A 23,723-nucleotide genomic window follows, 5' to 3' on the forward strand; every position below is an offset into this window, starting at 1 on the left:
TTACTATTTATACCCCACATATCTTATTGGGTTGCCCCTACCACTCTGGGCAGCTTCCAACTTATATAAAAACATAATAAAACATTAACCATTAAAAAAAAAAACTTCCCTATATAGGATTGTCTTCAGATGGCTCGAGGGTCGGATAACTCCACACCCTCCAACATATCTCCAATGAAAATAGGGATGTCCTAGGGAAAAGCGGGACATTCCAGGATCATATCAGAAACTGGGACGGCTTCTCAAAATCACGGATGTCCCAGGAAAATAGGGACACTTGGAAGGTCTGGACTCCCCTAGGTGAGAAAGCAGAACGTGGGGGTGCAGCAGTTTTGATGGTGAAAATGGCCAGTAGAAAAAGGATTGATGACACCCTCCCGCCCTACCTCTGCAAAATCAGTTTTGAACCTCCCCAGCCTTCACTTCCTTTTCTTTCTTAGAAGAAGAGTTTAGTGAGAGCCTTATTGGTTGTTACATAGCGTGATGATTAAATTGTTGCATCCACAGCCAGGCAATACCTTTACTGTATTTGGACTAACCAAAATGTCACAAAATAGCGAGTGAGCTTTTGAGTTTATCCCGCTCTCTTTGTCAGGCTGGATGCTAAGCAGTGCTTAAGAGTTCTGGATAACTTGAAAAACTGCCCCCCCTCGCTTTTCTTATTAATTAGGCTTCTTTGGCAGCCCCAAATAACCTCCTCCCAACCCTCAATCCAATTGCCTTGTGCTCTAGTTACGTCCGCGCGGACGGCGCTTTCTGACGGCGGCGTAAAAGCGCAGCGTGAAAATTTCCCAAGCGTACCCCGAAGCCGAGCGGCGCGCGCAGGTCTCCCTTTTTTATATACATCTATATACGCGCTTCGCTCCCTCGCTCCGCAACCAGGGCCTCCGCCCCCACCCCACCTTCAAGGCTTCCGCGTTCCTCATTGGCTAGCAGCCTCGTTTTTGCCAACCCCCTTCTTCCGGCTGCGGCTCGCTTCTATTGGTCGGCGGGCGCCGCCTGCGCCCCATGATTGGCAGGCTCGGCCCTGAGGGAAGAGCTTGGGTGGAGCCCACCGGTGTTTTGCGGCGGAGGTGGAGGCGGCGCCGGTTTCCGGGTTCTTCGGGCAGGAGCCGAGCAGGGGGCTTTGGATGTAGGTGGTACCCGGACCATGGGGTAAGTGCAGAGAAAGGGCTGCCGCGCCCTCGAGCCGCGGGCCGGCTCCCCCCGCACGGCAGGTAGCTGTGGGCCCGACGGAGGGGAAGAGGGGCGCCGACGGAGGGGCTCCAGCCAGGCCTCCCCTGTCAGGCGAGGCTCTGCCTGGAGCAACGGGGAGGCTCCGGCGGAGGCGGCGCCTCGGGGTCGCCGTGCCTTTCTGTCAGCAACCGGGCCAAGGGGCCCCGTTAGGCTCTTCGCCTTTTCGCTGGGCTGTGCAGCCCCCCCCCTCCGTTGCCTGTTCGCTCGCCTCGAAGCCCCCGCCCCGTCACTTTCGGGTTCGCAGGGACTCGGCCCCGCATAACGGCGCGCGTGAACGCTACACGCAAACTCCCCGCGCGCTCTTCATTCAGACGCGACGCTTCTCGCGGGTTTGCTTGCACGTGGGGGTTTGAGACTCCCCCGTTGCGCGGGTTTAGAACGGCGCCACCCAGCAGTGGAGCTCTGTGTCTATTGACTGAAGTAAATCACGGCCTGTTCAATAGGGTTGTAGCTTTATAACAGCACATATAATACGCACATAACCTGAAGCCGTCAAAAAAAAAAAGGTAGCAGTTCCAACCTGGATGATTAAGGTCTAAAATAAACCCCTTTCTTCCAGCCCTCTGATAAGCACCCCGATTGTCAATACTGTAGAGCAAAGCAATTTAAACCACACATTAAGGAGGTATCTAGTATGTAGGCACACTGGCTCTGAAATGAGGTTTGATATCTCTCCTTAAGTATGGAATAGTTGTGGGTTGTTACTCTCTTACTCTCGGGGTCAAAGTTGTGCTTACAGTAAAACAAAAGTAAAAGTACATTGCTTATAATCTAAGAATTGTTGACTCTGTGTACAGGTGTGTATACAAGATGCAGCTTAACCTACTATGAACTTAGTTTATATAGTTTAAACGTTCCCGCCTTCAGTTAGTGCCCCTACTTGTCTGCCTGTATTCTAGTTACCTACCTACACTTTACTTAAAGTACTGTATGTTTATTCTCAAGTGTCACAAAATGCATTGGTGTTTTAATGTAGCTGCATGGCCCTCAATCAAATAAAAAGTTGTATTGAAGGTAAAAGTGATTTCATGAAAGAAATTCTTTATTAAAATTGGGTACATGTTTCATACTAAATGTGTGACAGCAGCCACACCCTGGGAAACCCAGTATGTTTCTGAGCACAATTCAGAGTGTTGCTACTGACCTTTAAAGCCCTAAATGGCCTTGGCCCAGTATACCTGAAGGAGTGTCTCCAACCCCCCATCACTCAGCCTGGACACTGAGGTCCTCCAAGGGTCTTGTGCTGGTTCCCTCACTGCGAGAAGTGAAGTTACAGGGAACCAGGCAGAGGGCCTTCTCAGTAGTGGTGACTTCCTTCTAGAACACCCTCCCTTCAGATTTCAAGGAGATAAAGAACTACACAGCTTTTAGAAGACATCTGAAGGCAGTCTTGTGTCTGGAAGTTTTTAATGTTTTGTGTTTTACTATGTTTTTATATATGCTGTAAGCTGCCCAGAGGCTGGGGAAACACAGCCAAATGGGCGGGATATAAATAATAAAATTATTATAATAATTAATAATGTTACACTGTTTCAGCTGGCTGGCTTAAGTTGTGAGTGTGGCCGATGGGTCTCAAACCCTCAGGGAATTCCTTGTCAGCTACGACTATAGTAGAGAATCCTACTTCCACAGTTGGAGGCAGTATGCGTCTGAATACCAGTTGCTGTAAACCCTGGGAGGTAGGAGTGCTGTCATGCTCAGGTCCTGCTTGTCACCTTCCCATAGACATAATAATAATAATAATAATAATAATAATAATAATAATAATAAAAATTTTATACGTATGCCGCCCATCTGACTGGGTTGTCCCAGCCACTCCGGGTAGCTTCCAGAAAATAAAAACATCAAACACAGCAAAACATCAAGCATTAAAAACGTCCCTATACTGGACTGTCTTCAGATGTCTTCAAAAAGTCAGATAGTTGTTTATTTCCTTAACATCTGATGAGAGGATGGGCACAATTGCTGAGAAGGCCCTCTGCCTGGTTCCCTGTAACTTCACTTCTCTCAATGAGGGAACCACCAGAAGGTCCTCTGAGCTGGATCTCCATGTCTGGGCTTAATGATGGGTGTGGAGATGGTCCTTCAGGTATACAGGGTCAAAGCCATTTAGGGCTTTAAAGGTCAGCATCAACACTTTGAATTGTGCTGAGAAACATTTTTTGTTGTTGTTTAGTCGTTTAGTCGTGTCCGACTCTTCGTGACCCCATGGACCAGAGCACGCCAGGCACTCCTGTCTTCCACTGCCTCCCACAGCTTGGTCAAACTCATGTTGGTAGCTTCGAGAACACTGTCCAACCATCTCGTCCTCTGTCTTCCCCTTCTCCTTGTGCCCTCAATCTTTCCCAACATCAGGGTCTTTTCCAGGGAGTCTTCTCATGAGGTGGCCAAAGTATTGGAGCCTAAGCTTCAGGATATGTCCTTCCAGTGAGCACTCAGGGCTGGTTTCCTTACTCAGAAACATATTGGGAGCCAATGTAGATGTTTCAGGACCAGTGGTAATATTGTCCCAGCGGCCTCTCCCAGTCACCAATCTGGTAGTTGCATTATGGATTAGTTGTGGTTTCCGAGTCACCTTCCAAGGTAGCTCCATGTAGAGCACATTGCAGTAGTCCAAGCGGGAGATAAGCACAGCATGTACCACTCTGGTGAGACAGTTGGTGGGCAGGTAGTGTCTCAGTCAACATAACAGATGGAGCTGGTGGACAGCTACCCTGGACACAAAAATGTCCTGTGCCTCCATGGACAGTTGTGAATCCAGGCTGACCAGTGTGAGAATAGGACATTAAACTAGATGGATTTTTGGCATGATCCAGCAGGCTCTTTTTGGGATCTTGTGACTATCATATATTAACAGAAAAGGACACGCATGGTGCTGTGGTCTAAACCACTGAGCCTCTTGGGCTTGCCAATCGGAAGGTCGGCAGTTCAAATCCACACGACAGGGTGAGCTCCCATTTCTCTGTTCCAGGTTCTGCCAGCCTAGCAATGCAAAAGCAGACCCAGTGCAAGTAGATATAATAGGTACCTCTGCAGCAGAAGGTAAACAGCGTTTCCTTGAGCTCTGGCACTCGTCACGATCCTCTTTGTGCCAGTAGTGGTTTAGTCATGCTGGCCACATGACCCAGAAAGCCGTCTGTGGACAAATGCCAGCTCCCTCGGCCTGAAGTGAGACGAGCACCACAGCCCATAGTTGCCTTTGACTGGACTTAACTGTCCAGGGGTTCTTTACCTTATGTTAATAGAAAAGGAGAATCAGTGTTGCATAAGGTCTTCCCACTCTGAAAAGAACGTAGTGCTCAATGCAGCAAGAAGGAAGCCATGCATCATGTTTCCTTAGTTTTTTGATGTTAAGTGAGGTTTATTCTCTAATATGTGTCTGTGGTTGCAGTATTGATGATCACAGCTGAAATCCTGTGTACATTTACTTTGGAGTAAACCCCATTGCATGTAAAGGGATTTAATTCTGTGTACCTATGTAATAAGATTGCACTGGTAGGCGCACTTCAGCCCCTCTTGTGACACACTATCATACAGTTTGAAAAGTGAAGCACAATGTCATAATAAAGCTGACAGTCAGTGAAATCTGATGGAGATGATCGGGGCTGGTTTGTTTTTAACTAAAAGAAAGAAAACTAGCTTTTAGTTATTCACAATTCTAAGCTATTGTTGAGGATTAGGATGTACTCATGCGGTGTCTCATGTTGGGAAAACCCTCTGATTACTTAAGGATTCACTTACATAGTTTTAATAGAAAACATGTTGATTTTAAGTTTAGCGCCATCATTCAGAGCTTCAGATGGCAGTCATTCAACGAACTTGTTGGCACTGAGCAATGAACTATGTTTGGAAGATGTTTATAGTGGTGCTAATGTTGTAACAATTTGTGCACAGGCAGGGAAAGAAGACTAATAATAGTCTTTCTTGCAATATTGTTTAAAAGGGCAGAGTAACATGAGAAGAATGCTGTGTTAAATATATCTTGAGCATATTTTAAAGTCTGGTGGCCAGTTCAGGTAGTAAACATAAAGTTATCTCTAAGTTGTTTCACAGTATAATGGCATAGGCTTTTAAGAATTGAAACTGTTCAGCAAATGTTTTGTTCCCATGGAAGTTACTACAGTGGTACCTCGGTTTGCGAACTTAATCTGTTCCGGAATTCCATTCTTAAACAAAAGCCATTCTTAAACTAAGGCATGCTTTCCCTAATGAGGCCTCCCACCACTGGTGCCCTTCCACCATTTGGCTTCCATTTGTAGACAGAGATAAAGTTCGCTAACTGGAACACTACTTCTGGTTTTGCGGAGTTCGTATACCAAATAGTTCATAAACAGGGCTGTTCTTAAACTGAGGTACCACTGTAATGATGAGCTTTGAGTTAGCACATCAATCCATAAATATTGGTTATAATCAATGGTCCAAGAAGACTTATATGTTTCAGTAAGGCTGCAATCCTATAAAGACATATCTGGAAGTAATTCCCTTTTGATTTTGATGGAGTTTACTTTCAAAGAGACATGCATGGGATTGCACTGTACATTTGTTAGCTTTTAACTGTGTGTATGTATGTAAGCAGCGTATTTGGGGCAGATGAAGAAGTTTAAGAAACAGAATGTCTTTTGTTTGTGATGGATCTTTGTGTGAGGAATTGCCAGTTAGTTTCATAACTTTTCCAGGATAGAAGTACAGCAGCTAGTGCATCATTGAACCAAACAAATGTTCTCTAGCCTTAGTGAGAGTGGCTGCCTTCGCCTTATGCTCCTGCTAATATGAACAGAGGTTTAGCACAGCGCCAATAAGTTTTTTTTGTGAGGCCAACAGTTCTTAATTCTTTCAATGTTTTCAACAAAGTATATGTGCAAAGTATATAACAGATGAGATATGAATGCCTCCCCTGTCTTATCTAGTGTATCTTTTGGTTTAATAAAGTCACCAGCTATCCATCCACTTGTAATCTTTGGCACAACATACGCAAGTTCTCCTGGTTCAATAAGGTTAAGAGGAAACAAACCCACGTCAAGGCTGCAATCTTATTGTTTATACAAAACAAAGTATTATTGAACTAAGTGGAAACTTTGTTATGAGCAAATATGCATAGAATGGTGCTTCTTGAATGCACATCATAAATCTGCTTTCTTGCAATTGCATGCATGCATAATTCTTAGTGTTGACTATCAGTTCTGGGGATCAGTCAAACAACTGTCTTTTGGCTTTTCTGGAATCTTGATGTCAGTGTTCTTGCTTTTGATCTCTTTATCTCCTGTTTGAGAGAAGAAGCATCTGTCTGTTTGTCTTTGGTGTGGTTGGGGAACTCTAATATTGTGTTCTTGTCTTTATGATGGTTACTGTGATGAGTGCCCCCTTTAAAAAACACGTTCCCTTGAGCAAAATATTAAAATGGCAAGTTCGTGGATTATGGAGGGGAGTCTTCACTTAATTTATTGTATTAATTTTTACCAAGGCTCTCAAGGCCTTTTGCAATTTTGTGTGTGTAGCGGGGGGAAAGATAGAAAAGATAGGATAATGAAAAAGCTGGTCAGTGGATGTCTGTTCTGGAACTGATGGTATGAGCTTTTTTGTGGACTTGCAGGTGCTGCGGTGATGATGAATGTGATTTTTGCCTTACTCATCTTCCAGTACAGTATAGTCCCGTTTAACATTACATTACATAGCTGTGGGTACAACACCTAAGAGAATCCATTTACCAACTTCCAGATATCATTTGAAATTACAACAAGTTCTGTTTTTTCAGTTCTAATATTACGACTGCAGCTGGTAAGAAAAGTATTTTAAATTACATTGCTATCTAATGTGGCAGTAAATATTTTTCTGTTCTAAAATGTCCTACAACTTGGCCTTTGAGGCAATACCTTTGCCAAGATAACTAACGCTGCTTCCTCTACTGACCCCTCCACAGCTAAACAAACAGAGTTCTTCTCTCTGTTTATATTTTTCATGATGGAAAAAGGAAGCAAACAAAAACATGTAAATGCCAAGTAGTATGAAGTGTTGTTAGAATACCATTGAGTTTTGTGAGAGAATAACATTAATAAACTTGGGGAAGTGCTCAAAGAACAGACTGCAAACACAGAAAACTTAAATATAGTTGGTATTAATCATAAAAAGACTGAAAATATATTTGAGTACACTTAGAGCTTCATAGCATTTTAAAGAACTGGGTCTGTCTTATCATCTAAACACATAAATTACATAGATGCTAGAATTTTAAAAAACATTTCCTTCAGTGTCTGTCTGCAGTCTTCATCACTACTGAGTCTATTTTCTCAACCTTTTCACAGTTAGAGAGCTTTCCCCCTAATAGTCTTATGGCAATGGCCTGTTTATTGAGCTTAGACATTGGTTATTTAATTAATACATTTGTTTGTGCAGAGGTTAGATGATGGTGGGTCAAAGAAAGTGTTACCACACACTTTCCAGTGCATTTTTCCATCACTTTCCTTATCACAAAAAGTCCAGTCTTTCGAAGAAGCTGGTTTGTTGCACAGTATCTCCCAATCATTTATATTCGTGCAACCTGAATTGGCTCTTCTGTGATTGAATCCCACCCAATAAGCCCAACTGCAAAAGACTGAAAACCATAGCAATGAATATAGTTGTGTATGCTTGGAAACTTACCATTGTTCAAAAAGGTTCCCTTTCCGAAAGTGCCCCACAGAACTCTAAACTTTGCTTTACATTTCCCAAAGTCAGTAATCTGGCACACAAGCTTTTTTGAGCTTTCTTCCTATTATGAAAAGCAAATGCAAGGGAGTTGGGTTCTGATGCTGAATGAAACAGTTCTGGGAACAAAGATTTAAAGGTCCCAACACCACTCCCACAGACCACACTCCTGATCCAGCTTCGAGCAGACTTGAGAGACAAATATGTAGGGCCAACTAAAATCCAGTGAATTTTATGAAGTGGGTTCTAACCCGTAAAAAATTATACCACAACATATCTGTTAGTCTTTAAGGTGCATCAGGTTCTTGCAGCAGACAAATAAGGCTACTCCTCTGGAATTTTGGTAACTTATTTTGAAGTTGTTCCTTGGTCAGAAGAACACTTTTTCCTTGAGACTTGCCTGCATGTATTGTTTGCTATTAAAGGAAAGGATTTGGTAGGCTATTTGTGACTTTGTGCTCTCAGAAATATGTCAGAACGAGTAGAAAAATGAAAGGTATGCTCGCCCTTTAATTGCAAGAAATACTGCACTTTGTGATACAAGCAGGAGTCCAAATAGAACAGTAGAAAAAAAAGCTTAGCTAATGTTTTTGTTTACATTACTGTGAAGTCGAGCTAAAGCAAAAATATGCTAGAACTAACATTGGCTGGGATTCCAGCTCTATGTACAAAATGGGTTTAACTGTACTACTTCCTGCTAATCACACCTAATTATTGTAATGAGGTCAAAAGATTGTATAAAAGGTTTAGAATGCCGTCTCAGTGTAGAATGTGTATAAAGGTGCTTTTGAGAAACATTGGTTGTTAGGACATAAAATATTATCTTCAGGAGAAAAAAAAATGTAAACATCACTGAGAAAGGAAGTCTTTTTAGCATGGGAAAGGCAACAAAATTCCAAGCCAATGAACTGTGTCACGCAGACAACTTGACCAAAGAACTCTTGCAAGTGATAACAGTGCAAGCACTTCAGATCTTGAAAACATTACCTTCCTCTTCTTTCTTGACAATGCCATAGAACTTCCTAATTCTATCATGATTTTAACATGTGCTTACTGCCACAATTCTGTGCACACTTATATGGGAATAACTGAACACAGTGGGACTTGCTATAGAGTAGGCAATCATAGGATCGGATAGCTTATAAAGTTTAAAACCGTTTGAAACGCATTAGATATATCCAAAGTAAAACATGTGCAGATGCTTTGTAATAAGGAATGAAGCTACTTCATAACTTTGAAAAGTAATTATTTTTTCTCTCTTCAGTCATCTCGACCCTATTGCAACATTCTAGCAATGGATCCAAGAAACGAAAGTAACATTGTTCCCAGTATCACCCAGTTGGAAAATTTCCTTACTGAACATGACTCCAATGTTGTTTGGCTTCTTGTTGGTATGTAACAGTTTTTTTGTTGAATATTTCATGTATTTTGAATGCTGTGAAATATCCCATCTTAAATACATACATCCAAAACAAACATGCTATACTGGTTAATTGGAAAATTTGGAGCAAAACATTGCTTTTTAAAGTACTGAACAGTGGTCTCTTCCCAGTTTGCCGTTTTTGTGGGGGCTGCTGAGGCTAAATCAGTAGAGTTTATTTGCCTAAGAAGTTCTGTCCCTTTGCATACACAACTCATTGGCTAAGAGCCAACATGCATAATTTGCAGCATTGTCAATGCCTCAGAGGAGCAGTTTGTGATTTGGAATACAATGCTGCAACAATATCTGAGACAAAGCTGGTATCGTTGTAACTGCTACTATTATTATTATCATTATTACAATAATTATACATCACTTCTTATTTGCAAAGTGCTTTACTGTTTTATTGTATTCAACCCCACTGCTGTTCCATTTTATATATAGGAAAGAGGGGTTGAACAATAGTGGTGTGACTAAGGCCAAATAATGACTGTTCACATGTAACAGTGCACCATAGTTTGGTGTTATGTGTAGAAGTACGCCTCCCCTCACTTCCGGTGTAATATGAGGAGAGAGAAGGCATTTGCTTCCAGTTTGAACTGTGTTTGTCATTGTGTCTGAATCTGGACAAATTATATTAGTGTTAAATATGGTATATTAAAACAAGCCAACTTCGGACTATTATTAATTATTGTGGTTTGTTTGAGTAAGACATATTTCGCACTAACCACAGTTTTTGGCTTGGACATAACAAACTGGTAAGTTGCATCCATTTCAGGTTACGTCTTTTCAAGTTGCGCCCCACGGCAACCTGGAAGTACCGGAATGGTTACTTCTGGGTTTCGCCGCTCGTGCATGTGCAGAAGTGCTATATTGCGCTGCGCACATGCGTAGACGCGGTGCTTCTGGATGTGAACGCTTCGAGTTGCGGATGTTCTTCCGGGATGGATTACGTTCGCAACTCAAGGTTCCATTGTAAATGTTTCCACTCTCCCTCCAACTTTGCTAAGGAGAAGAGAAGTGGGAACAAAAAGAAGCCAAGGTTCATACTTGCAGTGCTAAAAAATGGTTTAATATTGTGTGATAAATGAACCCAAAGCAGAGGTGTCCAGGGCTCTCATAAAGCAGTTTAGCCCCCTCTGGCCCATAATGAAGAGTTTCAAATGCTACAGCTGGGTTTGTGTGTGTGTTTTTCAATATGATTGTTCTTTTATCTTTCATAATAATGCATTTGCACTTTTCTAGAACGTATGATCATTTCTTTTGCAGCTACAATTTTGTCCTGTGGCTGGATAATTTATCTAACCTATTACAATTCCCGGAACATTGGCCTTATTTTGACATTGGTTCTTAATAGATTACATAAAAATGGCTACATCCATATTGGTAAGTGTTCTTGGAAATATATAATATACTATTCAATACATACTGAAATATTGTGTTAATAATAGAATCCACCATCTAGCCAATGTTAGATGTCTTTAGGTTTTGTAGCTTTCAATAAGAGAGAGATGTAAGTACATGCTTAGCTGTCCCACTGACATCCGTGTGATAGGCAGAGCAATCCTATACCCAAATTACTTTAGGTGGGAGATCTGTGGCTACTACAATGGCAGCATGACCACAGTATCCTATGTGTGTCCAGATAGGAGGAGAAGAGAAAGCACGCAACTAGGAAATATAAAAATTACATATGAAAGCCTGTGAGTGGCAACCAGTTAGAAACTGCATTGGCAATTATGCTTACATGTGGCCGAAATGCAGAAGACATGGAGGAAGCCAGCGAACTAATGACTGCAAGGATATGCACCGATACACTTCCGGCATCATAATACACCATGATGCCATAACACCCACTTCTTCTGCTTCATTGATGTAGTCAGCAATGACCCTGTTACCATGAGAGGCCAGGCATCCCTACAGGCAAGGATTCAAGTCATTTATGCTCCTCACAAGCACAGTATGCAAAGGGAAGGATAGAGGCCACACAGTACAGCACCTACATAATTCCCACAGCAGGACATCTGCAGAGAGCACAGACAATTTTCCTAGTTTTGTATAGCGACGATGGTGTGCTGTGATAGGGTAAGAGGTTACATCATCCTGTGTTTTGGTTTGTGGTGACATGGTTAGGGCAGTTCACACAGCGTACCTCTTCTCTATATTTTTATTTCCCACCCATTAAAGTAAATGGCAGGGAATTTTCTTTAGCTAGGTCTGCGGCTGGCATAAAATTGCACTTTTGATGAGGACAAGGCTGTGAATCGAAGGGTTATTTGATATGTGCTTCTCACCTGCCATTCCTGCTTCGATGCTTTAATTCAGGGGTCAGCAAACTTTTTCAGCAGGGGGCCGGTCCACTGTCCCTCAGACCTTGTGGGGGGCCGGACTATATTTTTTTTGGGGAAATGAACGAATTCCTATGCCCCACAAATAACCCAGAGATGCATTTTAAATAAAAGGACACATTCTACTCATGTAAAAACATGCTGATTCCAGACCTTCTGTGGATTTAGAAGGCGATTGGGCCGGATCCAGCCCCCAGTCCTTAGTTTGCCTACCCCTGCTTTAATTTTTGCCCTTCCACTGACATATCTGAGAAGTTCTGCGGTATATCTTGAATTTGGCAAATGTAGCCCCTTGCCAATGGAGTATAATATTGCACTTTTCATCTAGCTAAAGTAACAAAAAATTGTGCTAATAATGTTGATGATTGACTTACCAGAAATCTTACTTTTAATATAGGTTCCTTCTCATTCTCTGTCCTGTCTGGAAAAGTCATGGTTCGTGAAATATATTACATTACAGAAGATATGTCTATTAGGTACTTAACCTTGCTTACCATTTGTTTCAAAATAGTGTTTGTTTTAAAATGTTTCTTCATCCTCATATAATGCTAGGCTCTAATATGCTTTGGATTATGCATTCCATTTTGACATCAGTAGTGGTAGAAAAAGCATGAACACAGGGTAAAGTTAGCCATTTCTGTCAAAATATGAGGACTTCTTAAGTGGTCTCTTCCTTTCTCTTGTTTAAGATAGTGAGCTCCCCATGCTGGTAACATTCACTTTCATCTTTGGTCCAGGGCATAGAGGATTAATGGCAAATAGTGATGAGTGACAGTGAGTCAGGTGGTTTATGGTGCTTTTTAAGGTTCTGAAAGAGGAACCATAAATACATTTATAAAAACCAAAATGGCAGTTTGTTAGTTTTTGCATTGTTTGAAATAGTTTTTAAATTCACCGAAGCTGGTCTGGGACCGTAATAAATTTCATTTCATTTCAAATTCGTTATATATAACAAGAGTACTTATTATTTCTAATTGTGTAAAAATATTTTCAGAATCCAAGATGGCTTTATTATATTTCGTTGGTGGAAGATGTACAATCCAAAGCAGAAGCAACATGGTAAGTTTTCACCCCCAAAAGAGACATGTTACTGGATTTTCTGTTGAAGGAGCAATTCCTCATGGGTTGAATAAATAGTCTTTGTATGTTACAAAAACAAATTATTCTTATAAATATTCAGTAAAGCAAAAAAAAACTGAATAGCTTTTAAAGGTTAAATGGTGTATATCTTCTTAATTTAGTAGCTTACTCTTATCAGAGGCATTATTTCCATGTTAGAGCTGGGCTGAATTAATATTTTCTTTTACTGCTTCTCTGGTCTTGCATTTTAATTATTCCCATGTGGCTCATATGTTAATAAAATTCTACCTGCATCTCTATGGTTACATGAGTTTGAGTTCATTTGAGCTATCCTAACTTGCAAGGGTTGCAACATGGTTATCTAAGAGGTTTTAAGCAGGCAAATGCACCAGTCATGTCTCAAATTAAAAAGAAAGTAGAATAACGTAAGAGGAGATTTGCTGGTTGGGCCAAAGTTCCATCTGATTTACCTTTCTAAAAGTAGCTAGTTGAATACCTCTGGGAACCTTTCAAATAGGTCATGAAAGCAGCTGCTCCTCCCCCCATTTGTTTCTAGCATCTGGTATTCAGAGGTATAGTGTATTTGGAAGCAGGGGTTTCACAGGTCTTCAAATAGCTATATAGGCATTGATAGACCTAATCTTAATGAATTTATCTTACTCACTCCTAAAGCTGTCAAAGCTAGTAGCCTAATCACAAACTGTGCCAGATCCCAGCTCCTCCAGAACTGTAGCATAATTACAACAAATTAAAGAAAACTTACTGATAGTAAAAACAACCTGTACACTCTGTAGCCCCTTAATGTCTTTTTAAAAATACTTAAAGCATTTTATCTTTTAAATGACAGCTGCATGTGAGTCTCTAATCTGAAATCAGAAAAGATACAGACCTTCTTTAATTTATTTCACAAACTTTTAATGACTAATTGGATTTGTTTATTTCCTATACCACAGCTTTGAAGTTGAAAACATACTAAAAAATTAAAATGATAACACTGTCCTTTATTGCTTGTGGCAATAACTTTGCTGCATTGCATTGAAATGTAAAGAAAGCATTCAAAATTAGTAATTTGTACTTTGCTATCTATACGGGCCATTGTGGGCTAGAAGTAGGTTTTCACTTTTGTCTCTGTAGGTAAGTGCAGAAAGAAGTGGTTGGCAAGATAATAATCTACTTTAAGAGACCCAGTTTACTGGATTATCAAAGGAGTTCATGTCTCTTGAGTAAATAAGTAATAGGGCTGTCTTAAAGAAAGAAAGAAAAACTAGTTAATTATAACCACATTGTTTTAACTAGGTCATAGCTTTTGAAAATGTAGATGTGATATATCATTAATGTGCTTCATTATTATATAGAAGAACATATGAAGAACCCTCTTGCATCAGACCAAAAGCTATGTAGTCCAACATGCTGTTTTTATTCTGCTCACCCAGATGTCTGTCTTGACACCAGGACAGTAGCAATCTTCTGCTTGTGAACCCCAGCAAGTGGTGTTCAGATTCATATGATCATTTATAGCTTTGAATGTTGTCTTTTGAATTTATGACATGAATTGAGTTATTTGGCAGTTTTAAACAGTTTCTATGTCAGCCTTATAATAAGCCAGGGGTTGCCAATCTTTTGGGGCCAGTCGGCACATTTGGAATTTTGAGAAAGTATTGTGGATGCTAGTTGTGAAAAGGGTGCTCTGGGGTGTGGCATAAAACAAATGGGAGACCATGGCAGTGAGGGTGTGGCATAATGGCAGCTACATCTAAAAAGAAGAGGAAAAGAAGCAGAACCACAAAACGGTGCAGTCATGACCCATCAGTGGAGGGAAGGTTTCTACCTTGTTATAGACTGGCAGAGGAGAGACAAAACTCTTACGCATTTCTTTGTTGAGTGTGAAGCATTAGACTTGCGTCCTCTGGTAGCCTGCTTTGTCAGCTCAGTTGCCTGAATAGAATTTCATGCACTCACTTGCTGTGGCTAGTAGAATGGGACTTAAACACAAAGCTTGCTTTTTGTTGAATATGGTAACCCAGTGCTATTGGGTGGCAGTATAAGCTATATATATAATGAGTAAACATCACGGTAGAAACAGGCTGAATGAGGATACGAGAACAAAAAGTTATTGTGCAGTAAATCTTTAAGATCTCACCAGGTTCTACGTTGCTTCCTTATCTATTTGTAATATGCTTCAGCTTTTTCTGTCTATTGCTAAGGAGATTTCCAGTCACTGTCACAGTGTGGGTTTTTATATAATTGAACCATTTATTTTAAAAGTAGCCTACCTGCTATTTTGTTTTGACTACCTGCTCATGTAGTCCTAAAACAATCTATGTAATTCTTCCTTACTTCAGTGCTAGGATGTAATAGGGGGAAGCCACAGGTGAAACGGTGAGTAGTTATCTACACGCCTCAACTTCAGTTTGCCAGTCATTCATACTGGCTAATTCTCCCAAAAGTCCACTTTTAAAGCTTTGGGCATTTGTATACCTCTGTTACTTCATTAGTCTATAAATTTGTTAGTATACATATTTTTTTGTGTGTACTACAATTTTTACAAAACCAGTGTGTTTTCTGAGGCTGTCTCATGAAAAGCCCCCCTGTTTTGTTGCACTTTACAGACCCAAAGGCAGAAACAAGATTGTATATCATGGTCAATGATTTTGAATTTCATGTGTATAATCGTTCTGACCTTTATGGGCAACTTCAGGAATTATTTGGTTTGGATCCAACCATAATTCCTCCCAAGAAAGAGGAAGAGAAAGCACGAGAAAATGGAAGAGAACGAACACCCACAAATCTGGAAAGGTACAGCTATTTATTCACTTGAGTATCTATTTGAACGTTGTGTCAGATTGAGTTATTTCATTTTGCGTTTTTGTTCAGTTGATTTACTAGCCTCTTCCTTGAAGACCATAAAGTAGCACCTTCTTCTTACTTAAAGAGTATGTTTGAACATAAACTGCTCTATTTTTTAAGGCCACTCAGCCACATAAACTCTTCAGGCTTTTAGGTGATAGTCTGATATTGGAAAATCTAACCCTCTGAAATGTGGAATATAGCACAGAGCATTGCTTGTTCAACATAGTTGGGACATGCACTTTTACTATATACACCTCTGTCAGAACTGAACGGTGCCACTATTGAAGTAAGAGTAGCAGTATTTGTTAACTTTATTACTCCCTTTTTTAATAAAAAAAATGTTTTTGTTTTGTTTTGACATGATCTAAATCTCTACCTGTGGAAGGGACACTGTGTTTATGCGTGTGTGTCCACTGCCCCATTTAATGTGGGAATAAGTGACAGCGGTGCCCAGTCTGTGTAATCATTTATTTCATGAAAGCTGGATAGATAGATCTTGGGTACATTTAGTTATCAGATTAAGGTACTCTTGTTTAAACAACTATGTTTCAATTTTTTGTGTTGTTCTTTGTCTCAGGTCTTTGCTACTTTTTTGTCAGTATTGTTTTGCTAGCTTTTTGTGTTTTAAATTGTTCGTGCTTTTATTGTTATTATCAATTGCTAGCTGCCCTGAGGCTCCTATTGGTATGGAACGTGTAGGATGACAACAGTTTTATAAGTAAATAAATGGGGACATTAAATAGAAAGTGAATTTTAGAATGCTGGTAATGGCCTTGCATATTGCAGTTGCAGTTACTTTTAAAGGTCGATGGAATTACCTACATCTGTTCTGTTTTGTGTTTCTCTTTAGAGTAATTGTAATTAACTTCAGCAGAGAGCATATCCAGGGGTTTAATGGCCTAAGAGAATTACCCAAATCAGTCACTTTCGTGCAATAGATGACTGCTATAAAGTCATTTTTGCTTAAGTAAAAATTGGAGAAAGGAAATGTTACTGTGTAATGCCTAGATGGAAGCAGCAAAAACCCCTTCCTTGTATCACATCTTGTGAAGCTGTGAGACTCCCCATTATTAATAAATGAATAAGTTGATAGGTTGGTATGTTGTGTGCACTTGGCTTTTTAAGGTACTTAGTAAAACTCTTGTGTTTTCTGTAGTCAGTTTCAATATGCTTTAGAGTATCAGGAATTTGATTCCATTTCTTTTTTTGTCTGACTTCCATGTATGTTTGGCGCATCAGTGAAATATTTTTTTGAATGTGTTAATTATATAAATCTAAGTATGTTTCCATCCTCAGTGTTAAAGTAAAAAGTGAATCACATGACCCTTCATCATCATGGAGATCTCTTATTCCTGTGATCAAAGTCAATGTCAGCACAGTAAGTGAAATATTCCGTTGTGTTTACAGATTACCTGGTTTTTTTCTCTGCAGTTCGAAGACCTCCTACTTTAGTAGCAATTTATAATATTTTACTTTTATATAATAAAAAAATTAATTTAGATAACATAAGAAGTTTGTCACGTGACTTCCTTAGGGTTCTGAGAAGTCTTTCAGAAATTGATTTTTTTATACCATAGTTTCTGGAAGGACATTATAAGAGTTTGGTGAGGGATTACTATTAGATGGCTTGGAGAAATTATGATTGCCTTGTGGAAATTAGGATCAGTATGTTGCAAAGAGAATAGCCCTGTTTGCAGTGGCAGCCCCATAACTGAGATGTATTTTATTCTCAAACAAATATGCAAATTGTAAATGCCATTCATTGAATTGACCTGGATTGAAAATCATGCTGGTTGTTTCCCTGAGTCTAATCTTCTTGTTCTAAATGTTGTGTTTTCAGTACAAAAACCTTGTTGTTTTCAAGTGTAATAACCTTTCATTAAGAAATAAAGCCCAATTATTCTGGTTATAAGTTTGTAACACTAATGGGCTGCTCAGGACTGATTATAGTCCTAACCGGAGAAAATACCAATAATAAAGAAATAATTGAGAAGGATGACTTTTATGACGATGAATTAAAAGCTAACATTTAATTGTCTTACTCATTTAAGGGTCGTTTAGCCTTTGGGAATCATTATCAGCCTCAAACCATCTGCATTAACTTTGATGATGCTTTCTTAACATATACCACAAAACCACCTTCAAGTCACCTTGATCAATTTATGCACATTGTGAAAGGAAAACTGGAAAATGTGAGGGTTATGCTTGTTCCGAGTCCAAGATACGTTGGCCTTCAAAATGATGAGTAAGTGTTTACAGTTTATGTAGGAATATTTTGAAAAATATTTTGAAAAATGTACTATGTAGTGTATACAAAATTGGGTCCAAAACTCTTCATACGAAGGACCACTGTGCATCCTCAAGTACCCTGGAAATATTAATGCACAATTTTAATTGGGGATAAACACCCAACACTAAAGGGGAGCATTAGTGAGGGGTGGTTAACTTGTGGACCCCCAGCATGTTTTTGTTGACTGTATTTTTAAAATGACATTAGAATTAGTTATGTTAATCCTTGGTTGCTGATATAAGATAATTTTGACTTGATATTTTGGAAGGAATTAGTATAGTAATTGGTATCGTACGTATTAGTAAAGATCAACATAGAAGCCTCACCTCGGCTTCTCATTTCACTGAATATTGTATAACAAGATAAAATCACCACACAACTATAAAGTTACCTTCTAAATGACTCAATGTGTGTTTGTCATAATCATGAGAGGTGTTATTCTTTCTGAAGCTCAAATGAGGCTAAACATTTAGTTCTAAGGTTTCAACGCTTTAAAACTAGTGTAACTGCAAGCAGTTAGAAACTGAAAAGAAATATATTTTGAAAAAATTGAAAATGATTAAATAAATTACAAATCAGTAGGGTTGAATCCATACTAAGTTAGTCACATTTTAGCCCCACTGAAATCCATGGAATTTAAGTTGGCCCATTGATTTCAATGAGATGAAAGTGTATGTCTGGATCCAAGTCATGGTGAACTGTTGCAAACTTTAATATTATTACATGCACATCTTAGGCTTTCTATCCCACAGATTAATTGATGGATAATTTATTTGCATCAGTCACCCACCATTGTGAAAGTGAACATGTATAAACATACTAAGCAATCAAAATTGCCAAACTAAATTAATAATTGTATTGTTTAAAACTTGCAGTAAAGCAAATGACCAAGTGAGGCAACACTGGTTTTCTATTGACTACAAATTAAGTGTAATATGAGACAGCACAGTGAGAAGGTGTATTCTGAAATTATCATGTATTGCTTTAGCAAGGTCATGTTCAAGAAGTGAAGCTACTATACATGGCTCAATTAATTGGCTAAAGTAATTACATTTTGGGGAAATTATTTCATATGAAAGTCACAAAATAACATTTTTTTCTTTATAGTTATATAGTTCTCAGGGTAACATTGTTTTGCTCTTTTTTGTATGGATTTGTTACACCTATTGGTCTAATTACTGAAGATGGTCTTTCCCTGTGGGCTCAGATTCTATTTTAGCTGGAAAACTATTAGCAAATTAAAAGAGTGAATATAGAGCAAGGGTAAAGCAAAAGAAAGGCAAATCAAGTCTTCAGCATAGAAGGTGAAAACATAAGAGTTTTGCCATTATGGTTGACTAACATTGGATTATCTTGATTTAGATATCAATTTTGATCTAACTGGATATCTTAATAAATTCATTATAGCAACTGGAGTTTTAAACTAGCATGGTGTGTTTTCAAAATAGTGTTACAGGTTTTCTTTCTACGGAAAGTTGACAACTACCAGAGGTATTAGTCTTTTAAAGACTTAACTTATTGAGTGGGGACTACTACATCAGATATATTAAGTGTTATCGCTAAGAGTAAAATGGGACCAAGTGGCCATAAAATCAAAAAGTACAATCTGTAACCATTCTGTTCTGTGGTTTGCATATCATACTAAGCCAAACCATATCATGCTAAGTGTGCGGGCTCTGGGAGAGATTACAGCCACTTTGCTCCTCCTTGGTTGTTTTGCTGCTGAATTGAGTTGAGCCACGGTTTGGTGCAATGTGGATCTGAACCTGGGCTCCTGGTTAGCTCACCCAGATAAACCACAAGCTTAGAGTGTACAGTGTTTATATCCCCCCCCTTTTCTTCTTTAACAGACCACCAAGATTAATGGGTGAAGGTTTTGTTGTGATGCAATCAAATGATGTTGATATCTACTATTATATGGATGAACCAGGTAAGTTCAGTTTCTGCTCAGAGGCTAAAATTCGTTACAGGCACGTAGTTCTCATAGTTGCTTAGTAAACAGCTGCTAAGTAGGCATTTTTAGATTGGGAAAATAGTATGGGGGAGGGGGGAGTGTTCAAGTCACCCCAAAGCAGCCCAGCCCCCCTAGCCTCTGGTAGTTACTTTTAACTAGTTTTAACTAGTTTTCATGCAAGCAGCAGGGACAGGGCACCTCGCAGAACCGATGGGCAGGAAAGCTTCCCTGCTGCGCATTAGCTCTGCCCATCCACGGAGCAGACCTGTGTCTTTGGCTGGCACGCATGCAGGAGGGACAGGGAAGCATTCCTGTACCCTTTTCTCTAGAAAAAAGCACTCCATATATTAATTGCATAGTAATAAGTAAATGGTTCTATGTTAATTGGTAGTAGTTTACAGATGATATGTTGCTTGAATATTTGTTATATTTAAAATGCTTCTGCTGTTTTCTAAAATACAGGGCTTGTACCAGAAGAATCAGAGGAAACTAATGAGGGAGAAACAAGTAATGAGGATAGTAAATTGCAAGACCTCCCGCCCTGTTGGGGATTAGATATAGTTTGTGGCAAAGGAACAGATTTCAACTATGGTCCATGGGCTGACAGGCAAAGGTACTGTTGTTTAATTATTTTGTTTTTATATCTACTGTTAAAATTGAAGAATATAATCAAAACAGATTTTCCAGCAAAGTTGTCCTAGCTACTTTCATGTGCCTAGAATTTGAGGACATCAATCCTTTTAAAAAAAATAAATATATGCTTGCTTGTATTATACTCTGTTGTGAATTTTGCTTTCTCTATTGTTCACACCCATGTTCATGCACCTGCATGTTTAGAGTCTACCTGTTTGTTCAGAGATTAGACATATCCCAGTTTGATAATTTTAAAAGGAAGGCCTCTGCACCAGATGTCTTCTAAAAGTTTTGGGCTACAGAGGTCTCATATAGCTCTTTTATAAGACAACTTTGATCAAGTGTTCAGTGGTGAATGAACAGTAGTGCTTCCCTGGAAACTCATTTTGTCTGTTCGTAGGGATTTTCCCTCCTGAATCTTGAAGAATAACTTTATGTAAGGCTGCCACTGGGTCCACTGTGTTGTTTGCCTGTTTGAGGAACACAACTTGGCTTTTCAAAAGCAGATTGGTGTTTCAGAACGATTCTTATTATTTTGTTACTTGTTGAATTTGTTAGTTGCTTTATCTTGCCCAGAGCAACTTTCAACCAACCAGATAAAAAACCCCACATAGATACATTAAATCAAGAGAAAAAAGAAATACATTAAAAACATCCATCCCACTTTTAAATGGCTACAGATAGAAGGCCAAAGGCCTGCTTATAGAGGAAAGTTTTTGCCTGGCTCCTGAAGTTATATAAAGATGGTGTCAGGTGAGCCTCTCTGGGGAGAGCATTCCACATTGCAAAAAAGGCGTGTTATTGTGTTGCCACCCTTTGAACCTCTTGTGGAGGGGGCACACGAATAAGGGCCTCAGATTATGATCTCAGGGTCTGGAATGGATAACCTTTTCTTTCTACTGCATTCCTTTGGCAGTGGTGGGCAGGGCCAAAGTCAACAGTGGGCTAGAAGGGTATAAAGCCAAAAATAAATGCACCACTTTCTTTATGTTTCTCTCCAAGCAGTGGGCTGTCAGGGGAGAGTTAAATCCCACTTGCCATAGGTCTATATTGCTTGCGTCCAGAGAGTTTTCTCCACCTTCCATTGCTTTGTCCATTTTGGCTTTCCCCCATTCTGTTTTTCCCCCCTCTCCCACTCTCCATCCTGGCTCCCCCTGCAATAAAACTAGGCCAAGGTCTGTAGCTTTCCACCCCTTCTCTGGACAATTTTGTTGAAGTTCAGCAACTTCATCTTGAATAAGTTGTGCTGAACAAGGCAGGGATAGGTAGCATGCTTCACTTCTACAGCCTGCTGCCCTTTACTGCTCTAGGGAGCAGGGTCGGGTTCTGTGCAGAAGTGCATTTTATATGAGTTTATATGCATTGTTGAGAGGACGCAGTGAATCTTCTATAGGAGGCTCTTATATTTTGACGTTAGCATTTGTTGGATGCTTACTGTAACTTTCAAATAACATTGATTTATTTAAAATCTCTTTAGTTAACTTCACAAGGTCAGCTGTGTAAATCTTTTTGTTTTCTTATTTCTATTTTCAGTTTCTAGGGTAATTGAATTTTATAGTGCCTTAAGATAAATCTGGAATATAGCTTCACTAATCAAGCCTTTTGAGAAATATAGCATAACACGTATTTTTTCACTCTCCAGTTCATGTTCTTGCTTCTTGTGTGCTGTGTAGAGTGCCTTATAGAAAATATATAAATAGCTCATATTCATTTCTAGATGAGTAGCTGAATTAATATTCTGCTGTTGTTTTGTAGGGACTGTTTGTGGAAATTCTTTTTCCCACCAGATTACCAAGTCATGAAAGTCTCAGAAATTCCACAGCCTGGGAAGCCAAGACAAATCCTTGCTTTTGAGCTCCGTATGAATATCATTGCAGATGCCACTATTGATCTGCTCTTCACAAAAAATAGGGTAAATACGAAAGACATGTGAGATTTGGGAATATACATGTATATTTTTTAGATTAGTCTTTCAAATATCATTATTTCAGTTTTGTAAGATGTCTTCTGAAATAAAATGGAATTTTCTTTGTTTGTCATTCTGTTTTTGAATATATATAAATATTCATATCCAATATATTTTGGCTGATCACATAAATCGTAACCTACCAAAATATATTACTTAAATTACTAACAATATTTCTACCTATTTGGTTGTGAATAAAATTTCACAAAGTGAAATGCTCACCTTGGTGAGGACTGTTGAATCATAACCACTAAATATAGTATGCTGTTCATGAGCAAACATTAATTTGTCTAGCTGTTATCTGTTGCTCTTCTTATAGCCTCAGATGAATACTCCTCATGCTTTTCTTCAGCTTCATTGAGTTTTTCTTTTACTTTTTAAATGTATATCAAGCTTTTAATCAGCTGTGGCCTACTAGTTCCCTTTCATAAATCCTAGAAGTTTCTAAAATGATAACTTGAGTCGTGATGTAGTCTGAGTTCAAATAATCAAAATAATGTCTAATTTTTATTGGCAGGAAACTAATGCTGTTCATGTAAACGTTGGAGCAGGCTCTTATTTGGAGGTTAACATTCCCATGACTGTAGCAGAAGATGGTAGGTGGAGACTAAAAGTGTTTTATGTTGAAATAATTCCAGAAGAACAGTTACTTGCAGAACCTGGTTTAATAAGATTACATGTGTGAGGGTTGAGTTTCAGTATTACCAAAGAATTTTCTCAAAATAATTCCTGCGTTGGAAGGGGTTGGACTAGATCACCCTCATGGTCCCTTTCGAATCGACAGCCTGTGGATCTATGTCTGTCCACAGCTTGCATTCATTGTTTAAAACTTTTTTGTTGTTGGCTTCTATACTTTCTTAAGATTTATGAACTTTAGTTCCAGTGCTATCTACTTGGGAGCGAGATACAGTTTTACTTTTTAAGTATATGAATGATCTGGAACATTGAAGAACTATCATGCTGATCTTTCTGAATTAATAAGTGATGAACTCAAGATATGACACTTTTGGTTGTATTCTTTGTATACTTCTTTGCAAATTTTCCTATTGCAAGGGCATGAGAGATTCTTTTCCCAAAACACTGTAGATAAAAAAAATTGTACTGTGTACTCATAAGATGCTCTGCCACCTTGCAGCATCAGATTATTTTTTTTAACTGAGTAGAAGACTGATCTAAAAATCTTAATTTTTAATTCTATCAGTCCATGCTGTGTGGTTAGATAGACTGATAGACTGGAGGGACCACTATATTTTTTAAAAAATGAA

General features: G+C 39.2%; 1 protein-coding gene across 11 annotated transcripts in view; it reads left to right on the forward strand.

The window, feature by feature from the left end:
* The first annotated feature begins 993 nt into the window (after window positions 1-993).
* The window catches only part of BLTP1 (bridge-like lipid transfer protein family member 1), a 105,076-nt gene continuing 82,346 nt past the window's right edge, over window positions 994-23,723 (forward strand). For all 11 annotated transcript variants that reach the window (XM_079990493.1, XM_079990496.1, XM_079990501.1 and 8 more), the window contains exons 1-12: window positions 994-1,155; window positions 9,182-9,308; window positions 10,607-10,723; window positions 12,083-12,161; window positions 12,680-12,744; window positions 15,375-15,561; window positions 16,912-16,993; window positions 17,667-17,860; window positions 19,756-19,835; window positions 20,322-20,472; window positions 22,248-22,404; window positions 22,976-23,054. In XM_079990493.1, the coding sequence (XP_079846619.1) occupies window positions 1,009-1,155; window positions 9,182-9,308; window positions 10,607-10,723; window positions 12,083-12,161; window positions 12,680-12,744; window positions 15,375-15,561; window positions 16,912-16,993; window positions 17,667-17,860; window positions 19,756-19,835; window positions 20,322-20,472; window positions 22,248-22,404; window positions 22,976-23,054 (1,465 nt within the window). In that variant the 5' untranslated portion in view covers window positions 994-1,008. The remainder of the gene's footprint in view (window positions 1,156-9,181; window positions 9,309-10,606; window positions 10,724-12,082; window positions 12,162-12,679; window positions 12,745-15,374; window positions 15,562-16,911; window positions 16,994-17,666; window positions 17,861-19,755; window positions 19,836-20,321; window positions 20,473-22,247; window positions 22,405-22,975; window positions 23,055-23,723) is intronic.

The sequence above is a fragment of the Podarcis cretensis genome, assembly GCF_951804945.1.
Source record: "Podarcis cretensis genome assembly, chromosome: 9".
NCBI classification, from domain to species: domain Eukaryota; kingdom Metazoa; phylum Chordata; class Lepidosauria; order Squamata; family Lacertidae; genus Podarcis; species Podarcis cretensis.